The following is a 27,322-nucleotide window of genomic DNA, read 5'->3' as shown; positions in this document are numbered from 1 at the left end:
GCTGGTCAGAGCAGCAAAGGAAGAGCTCATCCGGCGTCATGCCCATTCTCCATGTTCGGTCATCCAGCGAGGCCAGGCACTGTGTTCCTTTTACCGATGGACACCCCTGGCCTGCCTACAATACCATGACTGCTTATGAGAAGGCATTTTTAATAAAGCCAGGTACAGCTTGGCTTGGCTGGGGGGGGGGGGAGCAATGGCTAGGACAGTACTCTGAGGAAGAGGGAGGAGGCTGCTCCCTCCCCAGCATGTCCACAGCTCAGAAATCACCTGCACGTGAAACGCCGGGACACCTGCACCCCGATGTTCATAGCAGCAATGTCCACAATAGCCAAACTGTGGAAGGAGCCTCGGTATCCATCGAAAGATGAATGGATAAAGAAGCTGTGGTCTATGTATACAATGGAATATTACTCAGCCATTAGAAACGATGAATTCCCACCATTTGCTTTGACGTGGATGGAACTGGAGGGTATTATGCTGAGTGAAGTAAGTCAATCGGAGAAGGACAAACAGTGTATGGTCTCATTCATTCGGGGAATATAAATAATAGTGAAAGGGATTAGAGGGAAAAGGAGAAAACATGAGTGGGAAATATCAGTGAGGGAGACAGAACATGAGAGACTCCTAACTCTGGGAAACGAACAAGGGGTGGTGGAAAGGGAGGTGGGCAGGGGGTGGGGGTGACTGGGTGACAGGCACTGAGGGGGGCACTTGACGGGATAAGCACTGGGTGTTATGCTATATGTTAGCAAATCAAACTCCAATTTAAAAAAATAATTTAGGGATCCCTGGGTGGCGCAGCGGTTTGGCGCCTGCCTTTGGCCCAGGGCGCGATCCTGGAGAACCGGGATCGAATCCCACGTCAGGCTCCCGGTGCATGGAGCCTGCTTCTCCCTCCGCCTGTGTCTCTGCCTCTCTCTCTCTCTCTGTGACTATCATAAATAAATAAAAAAAAAAAAAAAAAAAATTTAAAAAAAAGTGGCCAGAAGCAAGCTGGGGGGGCTCAAGAGGAGGAGCCAGGACACCCTGTGCGCACACACACACACACACAAATCCATCAGAGATCCAGGTGCAGCGAAATGCTAGCAACCTGTGCCTCCAGAGGTGCGAGTTTTGGCGGGGAGGCAGGACCACGGTGAGCAGGGGGCATTCTAGGTGAGGGAAGGTGCCAGGGAGCTGGCTGTGGGACCAAGGCAAGGAGAGAGGCAGGCAGGGTTCTCAGCAGTCAGGAGGCCCATGGTTCTGGAGGTGATAAGTGGCTCACATCAGGAGATCGGTTTGGTAGGAAAGAGGTGAGGAGCAGGGGCCAAGCAGGAGCTCTGCGGAGTCATGCGCTTGCGGGCGAGACACATACCAGGACACGCAGAAGCTAAGGTGGACGCACAAATGGACCCCGGGCTCTGTTGAGACAGGCCAGCCTCTGTTGTGGTCAGCAAGAGAGGGACCACACTCGAGTCACTAAAAATAACCTGACACCCTGGGGAGTGAGGAGTTTGAGAGGGTCACAGAACCACTATGATCCTGCAGGTTGCTGGTGACAGAGGCAGAGGGACCACTCAAAGAAATGTTTCAACACCCTTTGCCAAGGAAAACTGAGACCTGCCTAAACAGCTAGCCCTGGTTTTACCAGCCTTGAAAATAATCAGTGAGGGGCACCTGGGTGGCTCAGTCAGTTAAGCATCTGCCTTCGGCTCAGGTCATGATCCCAGGGTCCTGGAATCGAGTGCCATGTCTGGCTCCCTTCTCAGCGGGGAGCCTGCTTCTCCCTCTGCCTCTGCTCCTACCCGCCCCCAAACTCTCTTTCACACATACTCTTTCTCAAATAAATAAATAAAATCTTTAAAGAAAGAAAGGAAATAATCAGTGGTGATCAATAATCATCACAGGCCAAGCCAAATGATGACCTTCACAGTGGGGTTCCCACAGCATGCATCAATCGAGGCAAATTTCGGTGGAGGTAGTGGCCCTTGCTCCTCCGGATGGAGCACATGGGGGCATTTCTCCTGAGCTTTCACATACGGAATGGGAGAACTCAGCCCAGAGACCCCTGTGGCCTCGGGTGCTGGTGGCAAGCCTCCCAGGCAGGGCTGGATGTTGAAGGATGTGTGCATCGTGGGGGCCCAGAGCAGCCACGAGATCAGCCAGCCTGTGGTGGTGTTCAGATGTGGAAACAGAGACCTGAGGCCTGGGGCTGGCTCAGATGGTGATGGAAAGCCTCTTCCCCAGGGATGTGAATCAGTAGACCAGCCGAGTATTTAAGAAGCACTGATGTGTCTGCGTTCAGGGTGGGGAGAAGGTGTGGTACTCAGCGGGGTGGGACTGATGGTGAGTCCATTACAGCTCAGGGGAGGAAGGGCTCAGGGGGCTCTAGAGTAGCTCCCGACGGCTTTGTGCCGAGAGGATCCGAACAGCGTTCAATCATGTAGCTGACAGCTACTCAGCACTGGTTAGGAGTTCCACGCAGACCCTCTTGCTCCACGTGGTGGGTACTAGTATTAATACCCCCATTTTACAGACACCCTCCCCATGTCACACAGCAAGTGAGTATGAAAACTGGGTCAGGCGAGGCCAGCAACCAGGCCAGCACAGGAAAGATTCCTTTGCAGGGGCAAAGGAATCAGCTGGAATGGGGTCACATGGTGGGAAGACAGGAAGGAAGGATCTGGAGGGGCCAGGCACAGAGCAGGTTGGAACCACACAGAGGAGTCTGGGCCTGGTTGAGAAGAAAATACCACCTGAGTGGACGATTCTGTCTCCTTTGGTAGATAATGTGTTTGCCCACTGCTAACTCCTGGTTTGCTGCCATACAAATAATATTTTGTCACACCAAAGGAAACTGGAAGGTGCCTTCCCAGAGGCTCCCTTCCCCGGCAGCTGGGGCTGGTTGAGGGCACAGCTGGTTCTCACTCTCTGTCCCCTCTATGCCTGGTCTCACTCAGGGGTAGTGGAAAAGGAGCGTGGAGCCAGGAGGCCCTGGAACTTCCCATCCTTGGACTTCCTGATCCTCGGCAGCCTCCTTTGTTTGTGCTCCCAGTGCTGGGGGAGGGCACGGGACTGTCCAGGCCCCCACGCTCTGCTGGGGACAAACTGCTGGGCAGGGGAGGCTGCTTTGCTTCCTTTCTTTCTTTTTAACACGAGGCCAGGAAGCCAGGCACTTTCCCAACAGCCCCTTGAGAAGTCTCCATCCTGTTCCCTGTCCCCCTCCTGCCCCACCTTCCTGGGACAGGAACACAGGCCTGCTTCTGGGGCTTGGGCAGGGTGGGGAAGGGGGAGAGCCAGCATGACAGGGGTGCCTATGAAGGAGCAAGCAGTATGGCCACGTCCAGAGAGACCAGCATGGCAGGAGGAGGTCAGATCTGCAAGCTCTTAGCTGGGGTAAGAGAAGGGACACCCTGCCAGCTGGCGATGGGAGTCCAGGCAGCTAATGCCTCTGGCCATTAAGCAGACAGGGGAGCCTTTTAGACTCCCAGGCTCTCCACTAGCAGCTTCCAGAAAACAATCTCTTCCCTTTTGCCCAGCATCCAGATTGTATACCCGGGGTGCTGACCTAGGTGGGGTGACTGACCGGGTCTCTCCCTGTGGAGCCACCCAAACATTGGCACTCTTGTGTCTGGACACGGTGGTACAATGCCGTAGGGTCGAGGGAACAGGCTGAAGTTTCCCAGGTGCCTGCTGCATCAGGCGCCCTACAGAATGGCCTCCTTTAATTTAACTCCAAGAGACAGGCATCACACCCATTTCTGTGATGATAACATAAGTTCTCCTGCCTTCTGGTGGAGCTTGGACCACCGATTTCACCATGACACTCGGCTGTGCCCCATTTCCTCAGGCAAGCTGGGAGAGATACCTCATAGGATCGTAGAAGCTGGTATGAGCAGAGAGGTCCCCAACCTACCACAGGACACTCAGCCACGTCCAGGCACCCCACCTAGGCCCACTGGATGCCCCCCACACCCCCGCCTATACTTTTCCATAGGCCACACTATCTCCTACTCCCTCAGTGTCTCCTCCTCTCCTTGTGTGGGAAGCTGCTCTCCTGTGGACAGAGAAGTAGCATTCTGAAGGACGGATACCATGCAGCTGCCTGTTCTCTGTCCTGCCTGGAGCAAACCCCTGGAAAGAGAGGCTCTAGCACAGAACCCACAGAGCTGGTTTATATTCTAGGCGGCTCCCTGCTGGCGTGAATGCTCACATTCTCTCTCTCTCTCTCCCCCTCTCCTTCTCCACCCCCCTCCCATCCTCCTCCTCCCTGGGGGTGGGGGCATAGTGGTGGCAGCCCAGAGAAGAAACAGGCTGCTGCTGTGCTCAGCATCGCCCTCCTGGACATGCCAAAGCCCACAGATGAGGAGGAGTGGAGCTGCAGCCTCGAGACGGATACCTTGCAGCCTTCACTGAGGAGTGGGGGAGGTGAGGAATGTCCTCCATACCAGCAGAAAGCAAGGGAGCAGAAGACAGGGAGCCTGCAGACACCCCAGAGCAGCCCACAAATGCGGCCCCTCTTGGCCTTGCCTGTTCCTCTAGGCTAGAGCTTCAGTGTCTGACTCTGCCAGTTGCTATGGAAACAATTAGGACAGAACAGGAAGGGACAGGCAACCACCAGCAGGGCACACGCCCCTGGGACCCAGACCCTGACAGGGTGGAGGTGCAGCAGGGAAAGCCCTCCTGGCCTATTTGCAGGCACCAGGGTTGCAGCCACATGGCCAGGGCCAGGCCAACTGGGGCAGGGGCCTCGGAGCCATCGAGATTATGATAACTGTAACAACCCCAGCTCACTCCTCCAGCCAGCGAGCCCCATGCCAGGTACAGGGATTAACTCTTAAGCTTCACCGGCCCTCTGAGGTAGGTACCATGATTAACTCCACTCCACAGATGAGGGGGCTGAGGCTCAGAGAGATGAAATCACTTGTTCAGGACCCAAAGCTGCTGAGTGGCAGAGCTGTGGTTCGAACCCACCCAGCGTGGTCTTGGGGGGTTCTGCTCTTAAAACAGGACCTCAGCATTTATGAAGTATGAGGCACACGTTCCTGCCCCACATGCCTTAGAAGCTAGCCACTGTACCAGACAAAGCAGCTGTAGCCTAAGGACCCCATGGACAGGAAGGCTTCTGGATCTGGTGAGTCAGCTGGCATCAGAGTCACCCACGTGCATCAGAGACCACCAAAATGAGAGAAAAAACAAACAAACCCCACTTGACACCTATGCTCCAATGTCTTTGTCGTCATCTCCCTGAGCTTTGTTGTTGATTTTTCCTTCTCCAGAAACGGTGGATGCCACTTGGGTAGCACCCAAGTGCCCAGCTTGCCCTTCATTCTGAGTCTGTTCCCATCCTCAGGCAAAACACCCACCAACTTAGCAATCTTTACAGGCTTGATGCCCAGGAGCAGCCTAAGAGCCCTGACAAATTGCCCACCTGGGCACCATGGCTCATGGCAGAGCTATAACCCTACCAGCAGAATGTATTGGCCCACCTGGCTGTGCCAAAGCCACCTGCAAAGAGATGGGCCCCAGACTTACCAGAGGCCTCTGGGGGTACTCAGGGTGAGGTAGTGAGGAGACTGAGGTGGGGGTCCTTGCTGTATCTCAGTGGGCAGGGCAGAACAGGAGAGCAGGGACCTCGGTCCAAGGGACCAAGTTTGGCTGGTGGCAAGTGCCCTGGGCATTTGAATTCTAAGTAATCTCCCCAGATTTCCTGGATGTGTGTAGGGAAGGAACACTCAGGGAGGACCTACTGCTGGCAGGGGTGGGACTACAGGGTAAAAAGGTGCACGTGGTAGGAGGTGTGCTCCTGTCTTCAGAGAGCTCGGTAGGAGGTGTGCTCCTGTCTTCAGAGAGCTCACAGAAAGGGCAGTGAGACCACACCCATGAAGACACTGCTCTCAGGGTGAGGCCTGGGAGGCAAGAATTAAGGAGCTTAGGCAACAGGGAGAGGTGATCATTTCCATCAGGAACACTGGTGGGAGAAGAGGGTCTTGAAGGACAGTAGGAATGCACTATCAGTTTTTTGATGGAATTTGACTTTTTTTTAAGTTAAAGAAAACAACAACAAAAATGAGGTGCTTTGGGCAATGGACCCACACTGACCACTGGGAATTGTGACAACCGCTGGCCATGCACTTTTCTTTCTGCACCAGCAAAGGGCAGACCCTGCTGGTGGGAGCCCCACCCCCAGCCTCCCCCAAGCCACCAGCACACCCGCCTCCTCCCCTACCTTTGGGCTCTAGGCCATTGGAGTTAAAGTGCATCCTCTTCTGACACTCTGTGCAGCTCATCAGGAACCGGGTCACGGCCTCTCGTGGAAGGAAGGCATAGGTCTCCGCAATCTGGGGACAGAGGAGTTTTGCTCATTATATGGGCGAGGGGGAGGCCACCTGGTCACCAAGCTGCCAAGGTTTGTGCTTTGGTGGCATGTGCTTGGCCCTTACAGGAAGGGAAAGGATTTGAGGAGCAAAGGGCAGGTGTCCTCAATTCTTAGCCACAGAAATGAGTCAGTACTCTTATGGAAAACCATTTGTTTTAAAAGTTTGAATAAAAGAATTAGAAATTGAGAAGGCAAAAGCGTTTAAAGATTATCTAACCTATGTTTTAACAAGTAATAGTCCTCTCAGAGTATTTTATTGTTGCTCCTGAAAAAAAAAAAAAAGAGTTTCTAAACATTGCTCTAGGGGAGGACGAAACAATTTCCACTCTTAAGAGATTGTGGATAAACTGAGACCCACCTAATCTACTGGCCCTGCGCCTACGAACAGAACCCAAGGTTCTGCAAGCTCTTCCTGAAATAACTCGCAGATCAAGAACATTTTAGGGAGAGCTGTGAATGTCTGATGCCAAGGGATCAGATTTTTCAAACTGGACACGCTGTTAAGAACCAACACAATTCCAGGTGAGGTCACAAGGCCCAGAGAAGTAGACCTACTTGCCCAAGGTCACACAGCTTGTTAGAGGTGGTGGCAGACCAAAGCCCATGCTCCAGGTCACACCACTCCATAACTGCCTCCAGGGGGCCTCTCCTAGCCAAGGAGGTGGGAAGGGAGGTGAAGTAAATGAGAAGGAATACAAGAAACAGGCTGGGCAGGGCAGTGGGGAAGGAGGAGGTGTGGGCCCAGAAGCCCAGCCATCTCTTCTTGCTCTGGGTTTCAGGAAATGATCTGGCCCTGGTTTAGCGGACTCTCAGGCTCAGCCCCTGCTGAGGCTGGTAGCTGCCCAGTGGCTGGTTTTCGCACATTTCCCAGAGCTTGGGCCCTCCCGCTCCTCTCCACTAAGGGGCAGCATCAGCCCAGCATTCCATCATGCTCGCCGCAGCCCAGCCGGGGAAAGTTGGCCGAGGGCTCTGGTCCGCCCAGAGGGAGGGGACAGCACCAGGTCTGCTCCTTCAGGATGCACGAGTGTCCTGTCCCCTCTTTGTGGTGGCCAAGAGGTGGAGTAGGGTAGGGCCGGGCGGATGGGCTTGGGGAGGGTGGGTGGCGTCTTAGGGCTGTGGCCAAGCCCTCAGAGGACCAGCTCAGGCTGTCCCCTCAGCTCAGCTGGTCTGTGGAGCTCGGGGGGCCACTCCTGCCTGGTGGCCGGCTGCAAAGGCAGAGTTAATTTTGGTGACACAATTGTTATTTCTCAGCTGATTTGATGCTCTGCGGAGCAGGCAGGCTCCTTGATGAGTTATCTCCCTTCCAAATTCCCTGTCTGATTGCCTTCCTCTGGAGGTCAGGGACAAGGGCAAACCCCTGCTCTCTGATTGGAGCTGGTGGATGAGAGGGCATGCGGCCCGTCCTCCTCCGGTCTTAGGTCTTAGCCCCCAGGATGGGGGCTTTCCTGCCACATATACGGACATCTTCATTCCCAGCCCAGCCTGCCTGGAAATCTTACGGGTGGCATGTCCCTCTCAGGCCTTCAGGATTAAGAGGGCTGGGCTCCACTGAAAGACAGACGGCACGTGTAAACAGGCAAGTGGGAAGGGTGCCTGCTGGGCAAAGAGCTGGGCTGTGGCCTAGTTGGGCAAACAGATGACCTCTCAGGCACTGCAAGGTGTGACATCCTAGGTCAGACCTAGAAGAGATGAGTTGAGGACCTGGGGGAGGAGTGTCACGGTCTGCTGGGAAAAGGAAAGTTGATACCATAGGAACAGCCCTACTTCACGATATGGAGCTCACCTGCCATTGGGCAGAGAAATAATTTTTACAGCACTTAAGGAGAGCATTCCTGGCCTCGCTGCTTCGCTGCTCTGACATGCTTGCAGCACGGGCAAAAGCCCTACTTGCCACCTGACCCACTGAGGGTACAGCTACAATTCAGTGTTGTGGCCACAGCTCTCCTGGCCTCAGTTGGGATCCTAGCAGTATGCAAAGCTGGCTGGCCTGACACAGGGCAAGGGACTGCTGGGCACACACCTTCTGGCCCTAGGTCCCACATAGGGGCGGCAGGGGGCAGGGGGGAAGGTGGACTCAAGAAGTATAGGTTCCCTCCCTGGAGGGAAGCCTTGCCCTGTGTGCAGCCTCAGTAAGAGCTCCAGGCAGGGGCGGGGGGATGTCAGTGAAGTGCAGAGTCCAGCCCAACTCCATGCTGCTGAAGAGGCCTTCACGGAGGAAGGTGCATTGTGTGGCCTTCAGTCGTCTTTGGGCATCTTTTGGTTGTCCAAATGAGAAATGGGATCTCCGTTTCTGTCTAACTACATTGATGCCCAAGGCCACAGGACCTGGGGATGAGCTGAAAGGAGGACAATCCTCGTTTATGCTCTAGTCAATAAGATGGTGGTTTTCAAATAGTTTCGGAGCTCCAGACACAGTTCTGGAAATAGTCTCTCATGCTGAAGCCCAAAATGTGAAACAGATAAAGATAGAGCTGCTGTGTTTAAGGAGGGGAAGCCCCAGGACCCCTGCTTCCAGCCAGCTTCCCTTAGAGGCCTGCTGCCTTGCACTTGGGGTCTTCAGCCCGGACACCGCAACCTTTCACTTTTTTCTTAGTGGTAAAATGAAGGGAGACTTCACCGCAGGGAGAGCAAAAGCTATTTGCAGAGTTGTTGACTTGTAAGGCCCCATTTTTGCTCCCCAGCTCAGGGGCCGACAAGGACAGATGAGGCCAATTGGGGGGATTTGCACCACTTTACAAGATCCTCCTGCTGCCCTGCGGTGGATTAGCACGTGGTGGGCCTGGAACAGCTGCTGACCACATCTGGCCCCAACTCCAAAATGGTCTGGGCAGCCAGATCCAGACTCTGTAGCTCGATCTAGCCTACCAACACCCTGGGAAAGGAAGCAAACAGTTTGCTCCAACCCAAATGGGTACAGACTCCAGAAAAGGCCCTTGAAAAAGGACCAGTCCTCTGTGTGGGATCAGGGAACTCTGTAGAACCACTTAGAACCCTCCCCTGACCCTGGGGCATGGGCAAGTCCCCCTACGGGTCCTCTGGGTCCTCTGGTCACAGTGCATCTGAGTAAGGCAGGGACTTCCTGCCCCAAATGGGAATCCCCTGCATAATCCATTATAAATGGCCTTCTATCCCTGACTCGTATATACCTTCAGTTTCAGAAAGCTCATTACCTGTTCTCTGTGATATATTGCTGGACTGTGGTGGGTGCTAGAAGCTTCTTTTTCCCCACAGAAGAATGTGCTTGCTTTAATGTCCTTGAACAAGTCTGCCTATTGCCCTTCCAGGCCCCTGCTTCCTGCAGACACTACAGACCTGTAAGAATCTGGAAGGTTCCAGGTGCCCTACAGATGGGCAAGGCAGTCCCAGGATTCAGGTCTGGTAAAACACACAGAGACAGGTCCCAAAACCCTCAGCCAGGGGCCCAATGCAAATGCCACGAGGCCAGGCTGTGCCTCCTTGCAGCCCTCAGCACTGAGTTTTCTTGGGGGCTCTTTCCCAGGCATGGATAAGACTGAAGAGCAAGGCTTGGGCTGAGGAAAATGGGAGCAGATGAAAAGAAGGGGGACAAAAGCATCCAGGCACCACCCCCACCCCCAAAAAAGGAAAAGGGTGGCAAGAGAAGGGTGACAGATGGGGAAGGGGGGGAGGGAGCGGAGGCACACCGGGGAGGAGGGAGGTACAGCAGCCCCCTTGGCCTTCACACCCACTGCAGGAGGGCCCTGGCCTGCTCCACTCAGCCTTGGCCCTGCTGCTGAAATTCCAGCTCTGTGTGCCGCCCAGTTGGCCCACTGCCAGTCATGTGCCAGCTCCAGGCTGGGCAGCGGGAAGTGGGGCACGCGGCGGGCATATGGACTAGAAGCCAGGAAGTGCAGAGCGAAGGGCTGCATGTCCGCTTGGCCCAGGGACACAGAAGCTGGCCCAGGGACACAGAGGCTGGCGGGACCAGCCCAGCCCTGCCCTCCCGACAGCACAGAAGCTGCAACCTGGCCTTCATAAATATGCAACAAGGGGGTGACTGGGTGGCTCAGTTGGTTAAGCCTCTGACTCTTGGCTCAGGTCATGATCTCGGGGTTGTGAGACTGAGCCCCGCATCAGGGCGGGAAGTCGCTTGAGATGCTCTCCCTCTGCCCCTCTCCCCCCCCCCCCCCCCCGTTCATTTTCTCTCTCTCTCAAATAAATAAATAAATAAACAAACAAATAAATGAATCTTAAAATAAATACCTAGGGAATGCCTGTGGTGTGAGGCTTGGTGCTGGACATGAAGGGGAAAGGAAGTCACGTGGTCTGGCGGGCCCAAGCCCATTTACCTTGACCACAGCAAGTCATCGGGCTTACTAGCTGACCACAGGGGGTTTGTAGAAAGGCAGGATGTGTAGTGGTCGGGGCACAGGCTCTGGGGGCCAGCAGCCTGGCTCTGAACATCAGTGGGGTGACCTCCATGCAGGTTATGTTTCCCTCTGAGCCTCATTTTCCTAATTGGTAAAATGGAGATAAAAGTAGGACCTGCTTCATATATACACCCTCACACACATGAAGGCTCAGAGAGCTGGTGCCCGGGAAGTGCTTTGAGTGCAGAGCCTGGCACATGTGAGTTGCCGGGCACTGGCAAATTAAATGCTGAGAAAATGTGCTAGGTCTCATGAATACCAAGTGGCCTGCAAAGTCTCTGGCTTGGGTGTCACTCCCTTCATCTGTGACCCTCTGGTGGGAATACCCTCAGAACTCCCTTTCCTAACACACATGTACTGAGAAGCAGGAGGTGTAGGGCAGGTAGTATGATCATCTCCTGCCTCCCTTAGCCCAAACCCTCATCTTCTGAGGTCCTTGGGCACATGGGTCCATCCATAAGCCTCATTTAGGGCAAAGGTCATCTTTTTTTTTTCTAAGATTTTATTTATTTATTTGACAGAGAAATCTTCTACCACAGAGAGAGAGAGAGAGCACAAGCAGGAGGAGTCTCAGGCAGAGGGAGAAAGAAGCAGGCTCCCTGCAGAGCAGGGAGCCCAATGTGGGGCTCGATCCAGAACTCCAGGATCATGACCCAAGCCAAAGGTACATGCTTAACTAACTGAGCCACCCAGGCATCCCCAAAGGCCATCTTCTGAGGACAAGGACAAACCAGATAGTTGGAATTTTTAAAAATCAGGCCATATGGGAAAATCACGGACTTCTACAGGCCACCTCCACAGCAGTCCAAGGCTATTTATAGGGATGGGGTTGGAGTTCACAGCTGCCTTGGGTGGAGAAACCTGGTTATAGGGATAGGTCTCTAAGAAGTCAGAAAAAAAAGTCAACACATGGTGGGGGGGCATGAGGACACCAGCTCACTGCCATTTAAGTACTATGTGACCTTAGGCAGGTAGATCAACTCTTTGGGTCTCAGTTTCCTTAACTGCAAAATGGGACTGCAGTCACATGACTGCTCTGAAGCTTGAATGAAAGTTAGAGTGCTTGGCTTTACTGGTTTAGTGGTGGGTCTTGGGTTCAGAGCTCTGCGAGAGCTACGGCAATGGCAGTCAACAGGGGAATGGGACCAGAACACAGGTAGGCCCCGCCTGCTCTGGCTACCATCTCCTCTACCTCCCCATATGTGACGTTTCCCACCCCTAGACTCTTATCTCTGCTCCCTTCTGCCTACACAAGCTTAGAATGCCAGCTTATATGCCATCTTCTCCATGAAGCCCCCCTGGCTTGGCACTGAATGTCACACATGGGGAGGTTGAGGACATGTCTTTGCTGAATGCCCATGTATTGTGTCTGGAGGTACTACCGCTGAATGCCTTGGGGGCTCTTGTTCCCTCAAAGCTAGTCTTGGAGACATTTCTGGTTCTCATGTCTCAGTTTTGCTCTCAGCCTCCCTACCCCAAATAAAATTGTGATCTCCCTGAAGGTAGGGACCATGTCCTCAGACTTCCCCTGGGGAACTTCCAGTACTGACTTCATAGGGTGGTAGAGGATTGAATGAACTCACACAGAGAAAGCATGTAGGGCAGGCCTTGCACACAGTAAATGCAATGGAAGCATTTGCTCTTTCTATTATTATTATCTGGCCACCCCCACCCCCACAGTCCCAGAGCAGGCTGCAAGGGGCTGGGGCGAGGAAACAAGTGAAGCAGAAACTAGGAAGAGGAGGGCTTTGCTCCTGCTCTCATCCTTCTCCTTCCCTCCCTCACTCCCTTCAACCTGCTTCTCCTTTGTGCTCAGACCACAGAACCCGCCCCCTTACCCCCCTTGAGCCATCTCTGGCTGCCGTGCCCTTGCCCTGTGCCCCCCTGGGTCCCCAAAGGCCGTTTCATCACGCCTCAGCTCCCTGCCCTGCCCCCGCCCAACATGTGCGCAGCCCATGGCCTCCTGCCAAGGCCCCAGGCTGCCCACAGAGGCCCAGAGACAGACATCTCACCGCTCGGTAGGTTTTCTTCTGCCCGGCGTGCTTGGGGGCTTTGCCTGGCTCCGCCGAGCTCTCCACGTGCATCGAGTAGATGATGTCAAAGAAATCTTCCACCACAGCGACCCGCTTCAGAGAGATGCCCTCCGGCTCCGACAGGCCATCTGCCCCCTGCGACAGGGCGGACAAGCTGTGTCAGTGTCGGGGATGACGGCAGGGTGAGAGCTGGGCCCCGAGGCCTGGCAAAGGGTCGGGGGCAGGGACGGCGCTGCTACCTGACCCGCAAGGCCTCCAGTGGTAGGTCTGGAGGGCTGGGGGTGGAAGGAGCTGGCTGAGACGGACCCAGGGACGGGGGCACCAGAGTCAGGGTGGCTTCTGCTACTAAATCTACCAAAAACAATGGGCAGAGAATGACAACAACGAAAATACAAATTAAAAAACCAAGAGGCTCCATGTTCACAATTTCAGACAGATTGTGCCAGACTCAGGCGGGGAGCTCTCACATCACATGCTGTGCCAAGACCATCCTGGAAGCCTCTGGGGAGGGGGGGTGCTAAATAGATGCAGCCCCATCAGGAGCTCGCCAATTAGTGGTAACCTTTCACTGTGGTCCTGGGCTGGGGTCCCAGGGGAATGGCTTGGATCACCTGGGTGACTCCTGCCTCCACCCTGGCCTTTCTGAAAAGCTTGTCACCACTGCCCGCCCTCCCCACTCCAGCAGCTGAGCGCCAGCAACAGACCCAGGCTCTTTGTGTCTGGAGATACAGAGAATAACAGACACAAGGCCACGTGGAGGTGGCAGGGCCTCATGAGCAAGGTGGCCGTGGACCCCCCGAGTCTCTTTATCAGGCTGGCGTGACTGCTGTCAGCTGGTCCTGAAAAGGCGTGCCGGGACTGAGATGGGTCCTGCTGCTGGGCAGACACCTGCCAACTCCCACTAGCAGGGCTGGGAGGGAGCAGGGAAACTGCAAGGCAGGAGGCTGGGGGATGTGGCCAAAGCCCATAAGGGAGCAGACTGTTCAGTGAGGTCCTTATTGATAGGGCACAGGAGACACAAACCCAGGGTAGGTGTGTGTGTGTGTGTAGGTGTGTGTGTGTGTAGGTGTGTGTGTGTGTGTGTGTGTGTGTGTGTGTGTGTTAAGGAAGGACTGAGGGGGAAAGGAGGCAGGCTTTTCTCTAAAAGTGTACACACCCAAATCTCCCAGAGAATTCTTTCCTAAAGGATCTTGCTCATGGCTCAAGAACGTCAGCTCTAGGAGGGAATGGGCCTCGTCTGGTGGCTCACAGCTGCCTCCCTAGCACCTAGAACAATGCCTGATACACAGTAAGCTCAAGAAATGCCTACCAAATGATTGACTGCTTCTAAGTGGCAGCCAGGCAGGGTAATTTAGACATACTCTTCCTCAGTCTGAATGGGGCCCATCATTGAAGTGGCTGTGTGACCAGGAGCAGTTAGTTTCTCTAACCTCAGGTCTTTTACCTGGAAAATAGGGTGAACAGAAGCATTTTTCCTATATGAGCTACAGAGAGGAATAAAGGAGATACCCGTGCAGCACTAAGCAGCAAGCCCAGTCCAGAGGAACTTAGGAATAAATATAATCACGGAGTGCTTTGTTATTTGCAGTTTCCCCTCGCTATGATAAGGCTGAACATTACAACAAGCCTAGGAGGTTGCTAGGGAGAGGACCTGCCTGTGGTATAGTGACTGGTAAGTGGCGGAGCTGGGTTAGGATCTAGTCTTATATAGTCCAAGAAAAAGAGAGGCGGTGCTAAACGGGACCCCTGCTCACAAAACATTCTGGCCATAGACAGGGTTTGGTTTTATCCAGTAACTTTCCCAACATACCGTAACGGGTAAACAGGGCTGCGTTTTTGCCAGTGGCCCACTTGAGAGCAGATAGGCATCTGGAGTGGAGGGTGCCAAATCCTAGAGTGGCATCTGTCGGGGGGTGACCTCCCTGGCCCTATACAGACCCTCTTGCCAATGGCTTCCTTCCTAGGCAGGATCCATTTCAATGGGGACTTCTCAGCATGCATCTGGGTGTGTGTGTACGTGTGTGTAGGAGGAGATGCCTGCTGGTCCTGCTTCCTGGCTGTGAGATTGTGGGCAAACTCTTCAGCCTCCCTGAGCTTCACTTATGAGATGAGCTGTAAAATTCCACGACTTTTCTGTTCTTAGACTCGCTCAGGAGTTACTGTTACCTCTTTGCTGGGGGTATCTGAAGTCCTGAGCCATCTATAAACAGGGATCATTAGTGATAAACTTGTTCACTAGCTGACTTGTAACTACCCAGCGTTTTAGGGGAATCTTCAAATACTGCTGAGAGTTGGATGGGACAAATATTATGATCGCCCAGTTATACTTCCAACCAGAGGTTCACGCTGGCAAAAACTAACAAAAGGATCGTAAGAATAAAAACATAACTGGGCTTCTATTTCTTGATCTGGGTGGTGGTTTTACAGATGTGATCAGTTTATAGAAAGCCATTAATCTGGACACTTCACAATCTGTGTACTCTTCTGCATGTTGTTAAGCTTTAATTTTAAAAAAAAGTATATTAGGGGTGCCTGGGTGGCTCAGTCAGTTGAGCGTCCGACTCTTCATTTCAGCTCAGGTCATGGTCTCTGGCTCCTGGGGTTGAGCCCTACTTCGGGCTCTGTGCTTGATGTGGAGTCTGCTTGTCCCTCCATCCCCCACCCCTGCTTTCATGCACACTCTCTCTCTCAGTAAATAAGTAAGGGACACCTGGGTGGCTCAACGGTTAAGCATCTACCTTCCAATCAGGGCGTGATCCCAGGGTCCAGGATCAAGTCCCACATTGGACTCTCCACAGGGAGCCTGCTTCTCCCTCTGCCTATGTCTCCACCTTCTCTCTGTGTCTCTCATGAATAAATAAATAAAATCTTTTAAAAATCAAATAAAATCTTTTTAAAAAATATTTTTAAAAGTACAATGGGGTAGTTCCACAACATTTTGATAATCTGAATCTAGAGGCATGATAATGAATCTAGCTGAATCTAGCTGCTTAAAATTGAATACATCTCTCTGCTCATAAAACTATTTCAAGCCAGGGATCCCTGGGTGGCACAGCGGTTTAGTGCCTGCCTTTGGCCCAGGGCATGATCCTGGAGACCCGGGATCGAATCCCATGTCGGGCTCCTGGTGCATGGAGCTTGCTTCTCCCTCTGCCTATGTCTCTGCCTCTCTCTCTCTCTCTCTCTCTCTCTCTGTGTGACTATCATAAATAAAAAAAATAAAAAAAAAAAACTATTTCAAGCCAGAACACAGATACTTCTGGAAAAGGGAGATAAAATTTGGTGGGAAGGAATGGAGAAAGAAAATAATCTGTGAAAGACAATATTTTAGGAAGGTGAAATGCGAAGTGTCCCCTAACCAGCTTGGTAACCTTGGGCAGGTCAGTTCTTGAACTTTTTTTTTTTTTAAGTACTCTCTACCGCCAACGTGGGGCTCGAATTCATAACCCTGAGATCAAGAGTCGCACGCTCCACCAAATGAGACAGCCAGGTGCCCCACCTGACTTCTTGACCTCTGGAAACTCAGTTTCCTCACCTGTCAAATGGGCCTAAAAAGTTGTGGCTGGTTGTTCTAAGTATTAGGTTAAGAATGTATGTCAGGCATCTGGCTTATAAATGTTCATCTCTTCCCTTTGGACTCATTGAATTCGAACATTTTGGTTTTGGAATCTGTTCTTCCATCCTTCTGATCCATTCAGGTTACAGCATGGGTCCCCCAAGCTAATACCCACCATCAGAGGACATGCTCAATTCCTAAGTAACACACTAAGACTGTCAGACAAACTTGACATAAATTTTCCTAACGTCAAGGTGTAACTAACCAACTCAGATTAAACAGCAAAATATATTGCCCAATGCTGGGCCTCTGTCCCAGCCTCCCACCTCTTTCTAAGACAGACACGGGTACCCAAAAGCTTTGCATCTTGTCCAATGTGACTATAAAATTATCCCAGAGAAACTCTTCAGGGATCATTTTTAGTAGCTCCCTCTTTAAAACTCTACTGTGATCTCCCCTGATGTTTAACCCTGGGGCCTAGAATTGGTTTATCTCAGTTGCAGAGATGTACACAGGAGAGGAAAGGGCTTGTCCCAGTCCCAGTTCAAACCACACAAGCTCTGCAGAACCACACCTTGAACTGTCCTCAGGTGAGCTGTGGCCACCTGGACACCATGTGTGCTACACCCTAAGGGAAGAACACCAGGATATCTGTCTGTCCTTCAAGGAGAACCCTGGGAAAAGAACAAAGGGCTCCCACGGCAGTCACGTGCACCAGGCATCTCTGCCATGCCCCGCATCCATAGAGGTAATAACCTTCATGCTAAGTGCTGCAGGAGAGGCATGCCTTCCTTAGCTGAGAATCTAGACACAGTGCTACAAGGCAGGAGCTGCTAATTAAAGGAGCAGAAAGCACCCTCCCCATAGCCTTGGGATGTCCCCACCAACCACTTCTGCTTTGTACCCAAATTAGCTTAATCTGATCCATGGCCCTAAGCAAGCTGGGCCTCCGTTTGATAAAGAAAGCTCATTTCACTTATAGGCTGAATGAAGAGGGGGCCTAGAGACTCCTGACTATCCCCAGCTTCCTGGGAACACCAACCAGGAGTGATGGAACGGAACCCTGAAGCACCCCACGGGAAAAGCCATGAGAAATACATGGTCAGTTGCACAGGATCAACCTCTGGGGCCTTCCTGCTTGGGGAAGAATATTGCCATGGCAACACACTACATCCTTTCAAACCAGCCAACTCCAAGCCAGCCAGCTAGACCCAGGCCAATAAAACCAGACATAGCAAGAGTTTTAAAAATTTCATGGAGCTACTATGACTACTGTTCTTGGACATCACCATCTTCCTTTAAACCATCCTGTTCGGATTCTAAACTAAAGGCCAGGTTGCAAGTTATTGAGGAAATCACCAAATGTCTATTTATACATTGCTCATGTTTCACAATATTTAGAAGAGTGATCACAAAATGTGGTCTCTAGACCATTAGAGACAGCCATCACCTGGGAACTAGATGGAAATGCAAATTCTCAGGCCTCACCTCAGACCCACCAAATCTCACTCTCTGGGGGTTTTACTAGGGCCCCCCGATGATTCTGATGCACAACAGATTTTGAGAACTGATTAGAGTGTCTCCATGACTCAGATAGGGAGGTAACTAGTAAGGAGACTGGCATTGGCTCTTTAAATATATTCTTGCTCTGTGCTTCTAGGCCTAATATATTAATATTTTCTTCTCCATCACTGAAGGCCAATTTTCCTAATGGTGAGAACAAAAGAATCTTATTGGGCAACATTAGTACAAATTCAAAACACCTGCTCAGTGACTTAATGCAGATTATGGATAGAAAGGGCAGGAGTACTCAGCAATGTGACATCAGATTTTTAAGTCCTCCCTGGCAAAGTTCATTCATACTTAAGCAGGTCATCCCTTGACAGGTCTTTTTGGGATTCCTCAGTTTCCTCAAATGATCTGAGTGCTCAGCACAAGGAAGATTGAGACATCCAGGGCTGCAGACCTATGCAAGGGAGATGAGCAGATCTGGCCAGGCCATTAGGCCTCTGCCGGAGTGGCCTACCTCAGGTGAGCTACTGAAATCTGACTGAACCTTGCCTGTCTTCCCACTAAGCCAATTAAATAGACCCCCATCCAACTGCTAATGGATTTCAGTTCTGTCATTTCCATTGGAACTTCGAAGTCACTTGCTGGTAAGGAGTTATACACTTATCAAGATGGGCTCACCGTTTCAGGCCACCAGAGTACTGGTTAGTGCCCCACTACCACAATATTAGCAGCATGTGCCTTCCAGCAACGATGAGGCCATGATTGAGAGGATGTGGCTAAATAGCAGGGACATTTCTCAACTGGGTTCCTATGGTAGAGGAAGAAACCACACAGAAAGTCCTTAGGATGTGCCCTTTTGGTGCATTTCAGATCCAGCTCTCGATAAGGCATAAAGATCAACAAGATTGCCATCAGAGGAGAAAGTCAGTCAGCAGAAACCACCCCTGGGGAGACACACCTTTGGCCACCGCTTATGTGGGAGCCCAGGACTTCAGGGGGTTGATTGCACAGGCAAATGTGAGGATGCTGCTCCATTCTATCTGGGCCAGCCAGCTAAACAGCTACCATTACAGGCAAAAGTTACTGCCAATATCAGCTGCAGGCTACTTCCAACTTCTGGAACTGTAGCTGTTCCTCCTGTCCCCCAAACCACATTTTAATAAATTCAGGCAGGACTAAGGTTTTGCAAGTGGGAGAAGCAGGGTTTTTTTTGTGGGGGGATCCCCTACAAAGTCTCCTTCCAGCTCCTCGGGCTGGAAAGAAGATCCGAGGAAAGGGGTCAGCCTCTTGCAAAGCATTCTCAGAAGGAAAGGTGAGAGGTGGAGAGACAATGTATAAGCTACACTAAACTGAAAGCCCGAAAAGAAAAAAACCAGAATGAAGACCTGCACCCAAATATCCGGAAATTTCTTCCTCGGGATCCTCAAGAAAAGCTGGTCATCGTTTGTAAAGCCAGGCAATCAGGTGATTGAGGAGAGGGCATGGCCTAAATGGAACAAGGACGGTATTTGAATATCTCTCAGTTATAAATACTACCTACTGTACACTGAAAACCAAAACCAAAGAAACAAATAAACAACCTTCCAAAATAAATATCTACACCAGAATTGTAGGACCCATAGCTGCAATGAGCTTTGGAGGCCGGGATGGGCGAGGGAGGGGACCACACCCCCGATAAATAAATAAATACATAAACAAGGCACTGAGGACTCAGTGTAGCACCTGCCTCTTCTCCACCCCTGTGCACAATCTCCAACTGCTAGTGCCGAGCCGCCACCGCGGCGCACCTGCCATCTGGAACAGGCCTCACATATTCCAAGACCTCCTTTCTGCTTCGCTGAACCTCCATCTTCTTTCAAATCACGCTGGGGACCGAAATGCACACCCCGGGCCATAGAAAGTTGCCTGGGATCAGCCCCCGAACGACAGCGCTACCTTTGAGGGATGCCATATCCTTCAAACAGCTCTGAATATTTCTTCTTTTTCCTTTCCTTTTTTTTTTTTTTTTTTGTTAGCTCTGGAATATTTGGAAAGGATGGGGGGAAGGGCAGTAAGAGAAAGGGGTACAGTGGGCCTAAGTATCCCCCTTTTGGCAAGAGGTGGGCAATGATCTCAGTTGAAAGGATGGGGGGGGGAGAGGGAGCCCCCAAAGGCACTGTAAGGCAGGACAGGGCCAGGGGGGCTGGCTGGGGATTGTGGCCTGGGGGCGTCCACGAGGCGCAGGTGCTCTAGGGGTGAAATCACAGGCCTGAAGCCAATCCAGCTCGGACCCTAGCTAATGGGCTGGCCTGCCTGGGCCTCAGTTTCCTCCTGTGTTGAGGTGACACAATGTGACAGGACGGCTGTGGGAACCCAAACGGTGCACAAATAGCGCCCACCCTGGGCGAGACATCCATAAATGCCCCACTGTGGCTATTACTCTAAAGTGGCACGCTCCAGGACTCTGGGGGCCCGCCTCCCTCGGGAGCCACGGCCAGGGACAGGGAGCGGGGTCGCTGAGGGGGGCTTCTGGCGGAAGGGGGCGACCCTGAGCCAAGCAGGCCCCGCGGGCGGGTCCCTTCGGGGCCGCGGCGGGCGGCCCGGCGCGCTAACGAGCGAGGCCCCAGGTGCGGGCCCCACCCTGCGCCGGGGTGGGGGGTAAAGGGGAGCCCGAGGGGGAGGGGAGGGCCCGCGCGCTAATGACTGTTGACAGCGCGCGCAGGGGCTGGCCGGGCCGCGCGCGCCGCTGACAGCTGCTCGGGCGGGGGCGGGGCGCGGGGCGCGGGGCGCGGGGCGGGGGTGAGGCTGCCCTCGCTCCCCCCACGGCGCACGCGCGTGCGCCTCGGCGGGGAGGGGCGGGGAGAAGCGCGGAGGAGCCGGGAGGTGCGCGCGCGCCGGGCCCGGGTTCGGAGGGCCTGCTGGAGCGGCTCGCGCGGGCTCCTCGCGGGCAGGCAGGTAATGAGAGTAACCATGGCAACCCACCAGAGGAAGTGTATTCTGCAGGAGACGTTAATCCCCTCTCCCCGGAGCTGGGACAGCCTGACTTTCCATTCTCACACAGTAATTAGATACCAGCTGTCAGTGCAGGGGGGACGGCTCCGCGGCTGCAGCCCGGCTTGGGGGGGGGCGCACAAAGGGGGCGGGGGGGGCCGCGGGGAGGAGGGCGTTAAAGACACAGGGACGCTTTCCGGCAGTGGGCCAGGGCGGCGCGCCTCCCCCCGTCGCCAGCCTCCAGGCGCGCGTCCGCTCACCTGGAGACCCCGCCCGCGCGGGGCCCCGCCCACTCCACACGCACCTGCTGCGCGCTCGCGCGCCCGCCCTCGCGCGCCCCCTCTCCCAGCCCCGCCTCCCACTCCCCGCGCACCTGCCCTGCGCCCGCCTCCCTCGCCCCCCCCGCACCCCCGGGGACGCTGCCCACCTGTCCTTTGTGCGGGCCGGTACCATTCGATCTGGCCAGCTCCCCTTCAGGGAGCGCCCGCTATGTGCCAGGCGCTGTGCCAAGCCTGATCTGTGTAATCCTCGCAGGCCCTGTGCGGTAGGCGCCTCTGCTGTTCCCCGCCCAAGGCGCAGTGGGGTGTGGCCATTTGCCCAGGGTCACGCAGATTGAACCCCCATCCCGATGTCCATTTCACCACCAACCTACAGCGCCTCCCCATCGCATCCACATCCGTTATAGCTTGCGGGTGGGGGGGGGCGGGGGGGCCTCCCAACCGCTCGGGGAGACAAAACAGTCACACTGGTAGCTGGCATCGCGGTGCACTTAATGTGTGCCAAACATTCACTGCCTCATTTCACTTTCCCAGCAGCTCTGGGAGGTTTTTAACCCCCATCTCGGAGCTGAGGAAACTGAGGCACAGAAAGCTGAGGCGACTTCTCCATAGTCATGAGTAGCAGAGCTGGAATTCAAACCCTGGCAGTCGGACCCCAGGATCCATGCTTCCAGCTGCTGGGCACTATTAACTCCACCCCCAGGTTCCTGATGGCTAGAATCCAGCCCGGGTCTTTCACTGTTCAGCCGACCCACATCCCACATCAATGAGGAACCTTACCTGAAAAACCTAAGTTCCTAGGCCTAAAGCCACTGCCACAATCCCTAATCCCTATCAGACCTCCCAGAAACCCTTGCTCTCCGCATGGGTAGATACTTGGAAATCGTTCTAGGCCAGCCTCTCCATTTCCCAGGTAGGAAAACCAAGACCGCCAAAAGTCTAGCCCAAGTAGGAGACAGACTAGTGGAGCTTTTGGGGAGACTTCAGTCCCCCCAAAGGCCCAGCCTGTACCTCCTGCCCCCTACCCCAGAATCAGATCCAGGTGGGCACATCAAGGAGGGGCAGGAAGTGCTGAGAAGCAGAGCGGGCTCCTGTCCCCAGTGGCAGCCAGTGTCTGGGGCTGGAGGAGGCTATCTGATCCCTTCCCCACTGCCCCGGCCATGACCTCCTCCCTCCCTCCCTCCATCTCTCCCTCCTCCCTCACGGCCAGAGTAGCCAGCACCCTGGGCTGCAGCTGAGAACCCTGCGTTCCCCAACCTGGCCCACATTCCTGTGGGAGGAGGGGTGGGGGAGGCTGGGCCAAGGGCTTTAGGGACAGGGGTACCCTTGGGGCCACCCCACCCTGTGCAGGCCAAGGCAGGGCTGCCTCCAACCTCGCCATTTCCTGCCTCTACTCTCCCCATCTCTCTGTAGCAGAGCTGCCTAAATTTGGCTCCAGGAGGGAATGGGGGAGGCAGCAGCAGGCGGGTGCTGTCAGAGGCCAGGGCGCAGCTCCCTGTCTAGCCGGCTGGCATTTTTGCTGTCTGGAGGAGGGCAGGGGGGCCCAGCAGCTCTCTCTGGGAAAGGGAGATGTTCGTACCTTCTGACATGCACTGAGTAATGTGCAAACGACATACAAACTGAGCTTCAAATCAGCATCATAGCCAGGGAACAGCTTGGGTGCTGCTTTTGGGATGAGAACAGAAGGACCAGTGGCCCACTCCCTAGGGACTCCATTGGGGGCTGAGTGGAAGGGTACAAGAGTGTCCAGGGCTAGGAGTTGGGAGATTCAGTTTCTCTTTGGGGCTTCAGCCTCTGGGTTCCAGCCTGAAGGCAAAGCCATGATTTTCTCGGTCTGCTCTGGCATAGTGCTTGGCACACCCTGTCACATGGTTAAGCACATGAATTCTGCAGCCTCTCTGCACAGGTTTGAATCCTGACTCTCCATGGGCCAACTGGGTGAATTCCACAACAGTATACCCAGGCAAACAGGTGGTAAAATTGGGAATCCCTTTTAGTACAGCCACTTCCCTTCCCTGGAAGTTGGGCAAGGAGGCATGGCCTGGAACGTGGGCTTTGGGCTCAGATCTAGATTCCAGGTGTGGCTCAGCTGGCAAGGCTCTGTGGGTCTCAATCCCCTTATCTGGGAAATGGGTTCAGGATCAGGACCCAAGGTCAGTTGTGATGTTCCTGGGAGAGCCTGGCACACAGTGAGCACCCCAGAAATTTTCCCACTGGCCTAGTCTCATTGCTTTCTGCATTCATTCAACTACTTTCCCTGTCCTGTTCCCATCTCCCCTCTCCTCTTTGCCCTCTTTCCTGGTTTTTATCTTGTCTCTAGATAGTTATAAATTTTTTGTAGCCTCTCTCTTCCCTTTCTCCCCACTTCTCTTGGTGACCCCAGGTAAGTCACTGCCTCTCAGGGTCTCAGTCTGCACACCTGCTAAACAGGGGTCATAGGAGGTAGATGATGAACTCTGTCTGGGATCTGGGGCCCAGTAGCATTTGATAGGTGGCAGCTCTTCTTTACAAGGCCTCCCCTTCCCCACCCATCATCCCAAATGACCAGGAGGGGTGGGCTGTGCCCTCAGCTCTATCGGGTACAGGGCGTTGGGGCCCCGCTTCTCGGTAACTCTGTTTAACCCCAGATAACTGCTCTCCTGCCCCTCGGCCGGAGCTGATATGAGCTGAATCCAACTTCCTGCCACCCAAAAGCCACTTCCTGCCAAACTCGAGCTGATACCAGAAGAACTTGTTTTCTGTGCACAGAGCAGTCCTTGGTGGGGCAGCCACCCGCCTGCCTGCCCCGGGTGTGAACATTTTTTCCATTTGCCTGTCTGCCTGGTAGGGCTGGGTGGGGGAGGATGGGGACTCTGCCCTCTTCACCTCTGAACCTAACCTGTCCCGCCCTGCCCCACAGTAGCCTCCAGCCCTGCCAGCCATCCCTGATAGGGTGCCAAGTGTCCCTTTGGGCCCAGACAGACATGTGTAGGCAGTGATATACAGTCTGACACAGCCACACACACAGTCACTCTGACAGAGTCCCCACCACAGCCACTGAGCATTTAGGCAAGGACTCCAGGAGACAAGTGTGTGACACTGTCAGACACAGTCACTTGCACTCAGTCATTGGACAGAGTCACATAAGAGTCCAAATCAGAATCCCACGGCTATACCTAGTCCCAGAGCCACTCACACACATACACACAGATAGGAATCTCCCACGCTTGCCCAGTACCCTCCTTCCAGGTGTGTTCATTGATTCAACAAATACTCTTTGAGGATCTGCTCTGTGCCAGGCCTTGGGTAACCTGTAGTAAGAATTATTGGAATAATAATAAATAATTAGCTGACTGGTGGCACTGCCTCAGTTTCCTTATCTCGGAAAGGGGGAAAAAAGCTCTACCCCATAGGGCTGATTGGAGCTAATGCGTGCAAAGCACCTGAGCCGTCACTCCAAGTGACCCAGAGGAGTGGGCTGTGCCCTCAAGATTTAGCGCCATCGAAGTCATCGAAGTCTTAGTTAGCCAGGAGCATCCTGTGCCCAGCACCATTCTGAGATCCCATGTACATTATCTCCTGGGTCCTGGCCCAAGCCCTGGTGGCTAAGGTCATTGTTACTGTTTTTGGAGATGAGGAAACTGAGAGCCAGAATCCTCAGGGTGCCCCCATTGACCTTGTCACCTGCCACACTCTCATTTTGCTGACTCCAGCCTGCCTCACTCCCCATCCCATGGCCCTACCCACAGACACTGTTGCCTCTGCCTGGAATGCCCTTGCCACTTGTCTTGGCATGACCAGCTCCTTCCAAACTGCCTACTTATATAGAGTCCCAAAAGCCCATGTCAGCCCCTATTCACTTCCCTCAGAACACTTATCATTTGTGAAACAGTAAACCCCCGCCCCTGACATTAAGGCCCAAGACCAAGGGCCATTTTGTTCCATCCTCTGCCACATAGTAGGTGCACCACAACTTCAGAACTAATGAATAATCGAAGTAGACTTTCTTCACAGCTACTGAGGACACAGCCTGGGGTCAAACCCAGAATACTCCGAAGCTGGAGCTCATTTCTATGCTACTGTGCTTCTTATACCACCAGCAGGCACTCCTCAATAACTTGAGAATGAATGAATGCGTGAATAAATGAAACCAAGATCTTGGGATCCCAGTCCAGTGCTCCCCGGGCTAAATCTTCTTCATTTCCTTGGCAGTGTGGACATGAGCCAAGGTCTAGCCACCCTGGTTGGTGGCAGGGCTGACGGGCCGCCCGAAGCCGGCTGTCAGGAGCTCGTCTGGCCACAGCCGCCAGCAGGGGAGACCAGCTGGCGGTACAGGGTCCATCGGCCCAGGCCTGGAATCTGAGCCGCCCTGAGAGGCCCAGCTTCTCTCCAGGCCCCCACAAACTGGCCTTTGTTCCCCAGGCCGGCCGAGACCCAGCAGCTTGGGCTTTCTCTTCTGCCCGCGGCACCCGCGCTGAGCCGGCGGGGTAAATGGGCCAGCCTCCCCTCTGTCCATGCCCAGGACGTCGCTTCAGGACTAAATGGAGATGTAATTTTCTATACAAATCCATGACAATTTAGATGGAGTGATTGTAATTGGCTTTTCAATGGGGGTTTTGTCCAGCGCTGGTGGCTAGAACTGGGTGGCCTGTTTAAGGCAGGCTCCATTTAAATGACAATAAAGCAATAATATTGAGGACTTGTACAGTGCCCAGAGCCCCTCCTGGGCCCAAGTGGAGCCTCATGTTTATGGATCTGGTCCTTCCCCGGGGCTGTCTGGACAACTGGGTGGGGGGAGCCCCGAGCCTGGGAGAGGGGCTGCCCATCTTTGAACTTCCAGACACAGCTCTGGGATGGCTGGGGCAGGGTCCCGGTCCCATGTCCACTCCCTCATTCATTACATACTAACTAGTGGCACCTGGGGGCCGGCTGCTATTCCAGGTGTTGGGGGTGCCAGGATATGGAGAAGCCTCCCGGCAGGTCAGACAGTGCGAGGTTTGCAAGCATGACCCAGAGCCAGACAGCATAGGTTCAAATCCTACTCATGAGCTTCACTGAGCTTCACTGGCCTCTGTTTCCCCGGCCATAAAATGTGGTCGTGATAGACGTTCCTGTGAGGTGGAAGCCGGTGGCTGGGCCTTGGCCGCATGCCTGGCATGTGGAAGATGCTGTATATAAGTCATTGCCATTGTCGTTAGGAGATCCAGCTCTGGCGTCAGACTTGCTGGGTGACCGTGGGCATGTGACCTAACACCTCGGAAGCTCCACCAGCTTCTCTATAAGGTGGGGCTTTTAGGGGAGCCAACCCCACGGGGTTGTGAGGATTTAAAGAGAGAATGCAGGAAAGTGCTTAGCACAGGGCCGGCGCTTGCTTGATAAACATGAGCTCTCTTCACTGTGACGCTCCTTGGCCTTGAGGAGCTCGCCATCCAGTGATAATTATAATGTTGAGTGTGGGAGACAGAGAGAAAAGAAAGCTCACAGGAAACCAGGACAGAGCAGCTTCTGCCGGCAGGGGATGAACCGGGAGGGAGTGATCCCCAGGGGCCTCAGGAACAGGGTGGGGCGTGGGGCTGTGTTAAAGAAGGAAGGCTTCAAGGAAGAGGTGACATTCGGGCTGGGCCTCAAGAGATGAGTGGCATTTTTGCCAACAGAAAGGGCGGACACCAGTGCCAGGCACCGTGGCTATAGAGTCCCAGGCAGACCCTGCGGCCCTGCCTTTCCCCACAAGCACCTGTGGCCGGGTGGGCAAGGAGGTCCTCCTGAAGAAGCCACAGGGAAAGCCTCTAGAAAGGGGAACAGCGAGTCACTTGACCTCTCTGAGTCTCGGATGTTTATGGTGGATGGGCTTGCACCATCTCTGGTGGTGGCATGCTGTCACTGGCCTTCTACTCTGGGGTCCCACAGGTAAGAAGGTGATCAGCACCTAAGGCAGTGGTGAGCAGCTGGTAGGGAAACGACACTGTGACTGGAGAGCTGGGACAAGGCCTGTGGCTTCCCTCACAGAGAAATAGGCAGCCACGGAGGGATCTTAAGCAGGTAGGTGACACCATCCAAACTGCATTTTTCTCAGGATCCCTCTGCTGTTTGTGGAAAATGGGCTACAGAGAGGAAAGGGTGAGAGGGAACGTAGGGAGACCACGGAGAAGCCATCGGTCACTCGGGGAAGGAAGTGGCTGGATCCAGGGAGGGGCAGCGCTCCATAACTGTTGGATGGATCACCAGCGGGCAGAGCTGGATGAGGG

General features: G+C 53.8%; 1 protein-coding gene across 2 annotated transcripts in view; it reads right to left on the bottom strand.

Annotated features, from left to right (window-relative positions):
• The window catches only part of NOL4L (nucleolar protein 4 like), a 131,007-nt gene that overhangs the window by 69,235 nt on the left and 34,450 nt on the right, over positions 1-27,322 (bottom strand). For both annotated transcript variants that reach the window (XR_005984412.1, XM_041732831.1), the window contains exons 2-3: positions 12,762-12,917; positions 6,212-6,323 (exon numbers count right to left, since the gene is read on the bottom strand). Coding sequence is in view for 1 of the 2 variants with exons in the window: in XM_041732831.1 (XP_041588765.1) it covers positions 6,212-6,323; positions 12,762-12,917 (268 nt within the window). In the remaining variant the exon portion in view is untranslated. The remainder of the gene's footprint in view (positions 1-6,211; positions 6,324-12,761; positions 12,918-27,322) is intronic.

The sequence above is a fragment of the Vulpes lagopus genome, chromosome 18 (assembly GCF_018345385.1).
Source record: "Vulpes lagopus strain Blue_001 chromosome 18, ASM1834538v1, whole genome shotgun sequence".
Lineage (NCBI taxonomy): Eukaryota > Metazoa > Chordata > Mammalia > Carnivora > Canidae > Vulpes > Vulpes lagopus.
The sequence above is the reverse complement of the archived record's forward strand: the minus strand, read 5'-3'. Positions and strand labels throughout refer to the sequence as shown.